General features: G+C 48.5%; 1 protein-coding gene across 1 annotated transcript in view; it reads left to right on the top strand.

Annotated features, from left to right (window-relative positions):
* The window catches only part of SSUH2 (ssu-2 homolog (C. elegans)), a 24,736-nt gene that overhangs the window by 5,598 nt on the left and 14,321 nt on the right, over positions 1-4,817 (top strand). Inside the window, exons 2-3 of the mRNA XM_006917572.1 lie at positions 3,511-3,609; positions 4,136-4,217. Coding sequence (XP_006917634.1) covers positions 3,511-3,609; positions 4,136-4,217 — 181 coding nt within the window. The remainder of the gene's footprint in view (positions 1-3,510; positions 3,610-4,135; positions 4,218-4,817) is intronic.

Below are 4,817 nucleotides of genomic sequence, written 5' to 3'. Positions count from 1 at the left end.
GCAGCCATATGGCATTTCCTTGCCTTCCCCAGGAGGACAGCACTGATGTCCTAGCTGGCCCAAGACTTCAGGGTGGGCAGGGCGGTCCCTGGGGAGAGGGCTGTGATGGATGGTCTTGCCTTTCTTTCTGCGCTTGACATTTTCACTCTTGTCTCCTGGCTTAAAAAAGCACAAAGAAAGAGGAAGACCCTCCCTCCTGAGGTCCACAGCGCTGACTGAGCATTTATTAAATGCCAGGCTCAGGGCTAAGAGCTGTGTACACATAGTCTCATGACACAGGCACTAATATCATCCACTGTTTCACAACTGGGAGAGTTGAGTTCTGCAAGGAAGTGTGGCTGGCAAAGTGTCGTGTATTACATGGCTCAGCTCCACTGGATCAGAGCCCAGGTTTCCAAACACTGAGCCTCAGGGATTCCAAGTCCAGTCACCTTGGCTACAGTTCAATCCTGACCTTTATCTTGAATTCTAATAAGTGGGCTCACAGGAACTGTAATGGATGTGCATGGGCCCTAGTCCAAGAAAGGTTCAAACTCTAGCCTCCACCTTTCTGACCCACGTGAGTGTCTAGGTCAGGGTGGGCAAAATAAGGCTCAAGAGTCAAATCTGACCCATGGCCTGTTTTTGTAAAGTTTTATTGGAACAGAGTCACGCTTATTCAATTACGTATTGTCTGTGGCTGCTTTGAGGCCACAGTGGCTAAGCTAAGTAGTTGAGACAGACCACTTGGCCCACAAAGTCTATAATATTTACTACCTGACTATATATAGAAAACATGTGGTGGCTACACTAGCTTAGAATGCTAATAAAATCATCAGAAACAAAACTATTTAGAACCAAGGTATGAATAATAATTCCAGATGATCATATTGGGGACTTTGGTACCCACTGGCAGGCCTCATTCTGAAGCTTTGGGGTGACGTTACTTTGCGTCATACCCGTGCTGATCCTGGCTCTCTCGTCTGTTCTTGACAGAATCATTTGCTTACGAATATAAGTTTTCTTGCTAAGAAAGGCACTCTCTACATCTGCAAACATTCTTCTATTTCCGCTTCCTTTGTAAGTTCTCCGCAAGGAGAAAGAGACTTAGAGACGTGTATGTGTTTCTTCTTGTCAGAGGACAAGGACATTTCTGATTTGGGGGGACCGGTAGAATGGGGTTGTTCATTGCTCTTAATGACACCCCCCCTTCCTCCACTGTTCTTGGCCACATGTTTCAGGATTTCAGGCTTTTTCACCTCGAGTCATCTCCACTTCCAGATAACCTAGGCTACTCCAATTTAGAACAAGATCTGCTTCTTCTTCTGCCCTCTGTTTTTATTAGATTCAAAATGACAGGACCCATTCTTTTTATTTTTGTGGAGGTCAAGAGCTATAGGCTTTCAAGAGCTGTCAAAAAAAAAAGAGAGAGAGAAAGAAGAAAACGAAAAAAAGAGGGATCTAGGGGATGTGGTTGGTCAGCTGAAAGTTTGGCCTGAGTGTGCTTCAGTGACTTGATGCAGAGAGAAGCACCTTCCACTGACCGTTTGTTAGTTTACTCTTTAAAGCCAACTTTTTGTGATTAAATCAACAGCTAGAAAGATAGCTAGGGATTCTTGTCCCTCAGAACAGGTTTGAGGGGTGGCCCAGTGGGCTGGAACTGGAAGAATGAGCATCTATTCTGCTCTAACTCCACCTCTGTGTACCCTAGAAATACTGGAGTAAACTGAGCCTCAGATGCCTATGTCAAGAGGACTTAGAAGTCCTGCCTTCCATACCTCCGGGTGGGAAGGTGGGAGTGAAGCAACAGGTATAGGGAGGTGCTTCATGAATCGTCTCGAGTTTCTGGGGGCCCGTTCTTATATTATACTTTCCTGCTTGGAGTCTCAGGGCTGTATATATCTATGTCACAGCCTGACAGATCAAGATGAGGTTTTAGAAGCAGATCTATAGTGAGTGATTTCTTCCATTGGGTTTCTCTCATGAAAAGTGCTTGGAAAGAACATGCACTTTGGAGATCGATGGATCATGGTTTGAATCCTGCTCCATCACTCACTGGCTGTGTGATCTTGGGTGAGTCACCACCTTTTGAGCCTCAGTCTTCTTATTGGTAGGATGGGGTAGTATTAAGCTGTCACTTTGTCATTTAAGAAGCAGACACCAAGATGGCATTAGATGTGCCAGAGGTCCCTCGGAGACACCTGTGAAGTGAAAAGGGGAGAGGCAGCAGATGTAGGCAGGGATGGTCTTCAGACTGCAGTGCAGGTTGGACTTATGAGAGGAGAGACGGCAGGAAGGAGTGTGAGCAGAAGGAGACTCAGACGATGGTGTGGCTCCAAGAAAGTCTAGCCTAGGTGTGCGGGGAGTCCCAGGGCAAAGACTCCACTAAAGGAAGTAACAAAATGTCTCACATGTCAGTGCCTTGAAAATAGCAACCATTTTGTTATAGTTCCTAATCTTTGAGATCAGAAATTTGGGCAGGGCTCAGCTAGGTGATTCTAGGGTCTGCCTTAGTTAAAATTGCTGTGACAAAAACACCATAGACTGGGTGGTTTAAACAATGAACATTTATTCCTCACAGTTCTGGAGTCTGGGCAGTCCAAGATTAAAGTGCTGACAGATCTAGTGTCTGCTGAGGACTCACTTCTGGCTTTTAGACAGCTGCCTTCTCATTGTGTGCTCACGTGGCAGAGAAAGAGCATTCTGGCTTCTTTCTCTTTTTGTGAGGACGCGAATCTCATCATGGGGGCTCTTCCCTCATAACCTCATCTAGACCTAATCATCTCCCAAAGACACACCTCATAACACCATTTCATTGGGGGTTAGGGGTTCGGTATATGAATTTGGGGGGCAAACAGCCATGCAGTCCATTATAGGTCACTTAGTGGATTTCATCAGGCAGCTGGCGAAATCAAGATGGCTTCATTCACATGCCTGGTGGCTTGGTGGGGGTGGCTGGAAGGCTGGGCTCGGCTGGGCCCTCTCCTTGTAGTCTGAGGGCATCTCTATGTGTTCTGCCAAGCCTGATTTTTTACATGGCAGCTCGGGACTCAAGAGGGAGTGCTCCCAGAGGCCAGGAGTAGACGCTGCGGTCTCTTCATGGCTTCCGTTCTGTTCCCTCGGTTGAAGCAGTCTCGAACCTGCCCAGGTTCAGGGGAGGAGACATAGACCCATCTTTCAATTAAGAGAGGGGCATTGAAGAAGTGTAACCATCTATAATTCAGTATCTATTTCCTAGGGTTGTGGACTATGACAAAACATTTATAAAGCATCTGTCATGGTAACTGGCATAGAGTAGGTGGCCATCGAATAGAAGCTGCCATCCATAATGTTTTCCTGTCATTACAGCTGCTACTGTTACACCCTGCACTATTTATGCCTGCCACGGGTTTTGTGTCCTGAGGGTGCCAGAAGGTGCCAAAGTGGGCTTAGTTAAACTGTGAGGTTTTACCCTCATTTGTTAGCTTCCTATGAAGCTGTCACCAAGCCCCCTTCCATTCCTGAGGCTGAGGACTGCCTGTCCTTCTGCAGGTGTGGTGGACCTCAGCTTCGAGGCCGAGAGTCCTCTGGCGCCCCCAGCGGAACTCCTGGAGAGGCTGCCTAGCTATGACTGCCTTTTTCAAGGAGACGGTAAGTCTGTGGGGTCTTGGTTTCTGTGGCCTCTTCTTGGGGCTTCTGCTGTTTGGGGGGATGTCTCTAGACAAGGTCAGTGCTGGGATAGCTCCCCTTTCCTCTGGGGGTCATGGGAAGCCCCTCGTCACCAGTGGGAGGAAACAGAAGGACATGGGACGTAAGCCCTGTGTCCACGAACATTCCATGGCCATGTCCATCTGAGACCAGAACGATGCTGGTCTGAGAACCATTCTCCATTTGTTCTGCTGTTTGGGGGGATGTCTCTAGACAAGGTCAGTGCTGGGATAGCTCCCCTTTCCTCTGGGGGTCATGGGAAGCCCCTCGTCACCAGTGGGAGGAAACAGAAGGACATGGGACGTAAGCCCTGTGTCCACGAACATTCTATGACCATGTCCATCTGAGACCAGAACGATGCTGGTCCGAGAACCATTCTCCATCTGTTCTTTCTCACATTCTGCCAGTCTTTCTTTCATCCCCACAAGTATCTGTTCCTTCGAGCTAGTCCCTGGTTCTTCTCTTCCAGGACGACAGATATTCTTCCCACCTTTGGAAGCCCTGGGGACACCCCAGGAACAAAGGGGCTGGTCCTCATTCCTGGAACACAGGTGAGCTGCAAGTGAGCTCAGCAACCCTCACAGAGCCATCCTCACCCTCACCATTGCCCCCGAGAGCTCTCCTTGGGGTCTCAGGGGCCATAGTCTTGACCCTGACAGCACATTAAGATCCAGACCTCCTAGATCAGATTCTCCAGGGCTGGGGCCTGGGCATCTGTATTTTACCCAGTTCTTCAGGCTGTTTGGTTCCCAAGCCAGAGCTGAAAACCATAGTGGAGATTATGGGCTGCAGATACAACTCCTGGGCCAAATCCAGCCGACCACCTGTTTTTGTAAATCGAGTCTTATCGGAACACAGCTACTCTCATCTGCTTACTCACTGTCTGTGTCTACTTTTAAACTATAACAGCAGAGCTGAGTGGTTGAGACAAAGGCCAGATAGCCTGCAAAACCTAGAATATTTACTGTCTAGCCCTTTACAGAAAAAGCTTGCTGCTCCCTCGAGAGGCCCACACCTTTCTTGTTTTGAGAGCACTGGGCTCCAGCTTTCCCTCCAGCTTCGTGCAGAGAGAAGTGGAAGCCTAGAGCATCTCCCTTCCTCCTCTCTGGCTGCCCACCTTCCATGCCCAGTGCAGTCCTGCTTCCTCCCCG

Source organism: Pteropus alecto, unplaced genomic scaffold, assembly GCF_000325575.1.
Source record: "Pteropus alecto unplaced genomic scaffold, ASM32557v1 scaffold75, whole genome shotgun sequence".
NCBI classification, from domain to species: domain Eukaryota; kingdom Metazoa; phylum Chordata; class Mammalia; order Chiroptera; family Pteropodidae; genus Pteropus; species Pteropus alecto.
This window is presented reverse-complemented; position numbering and strand designations above follow the sequence as displayed.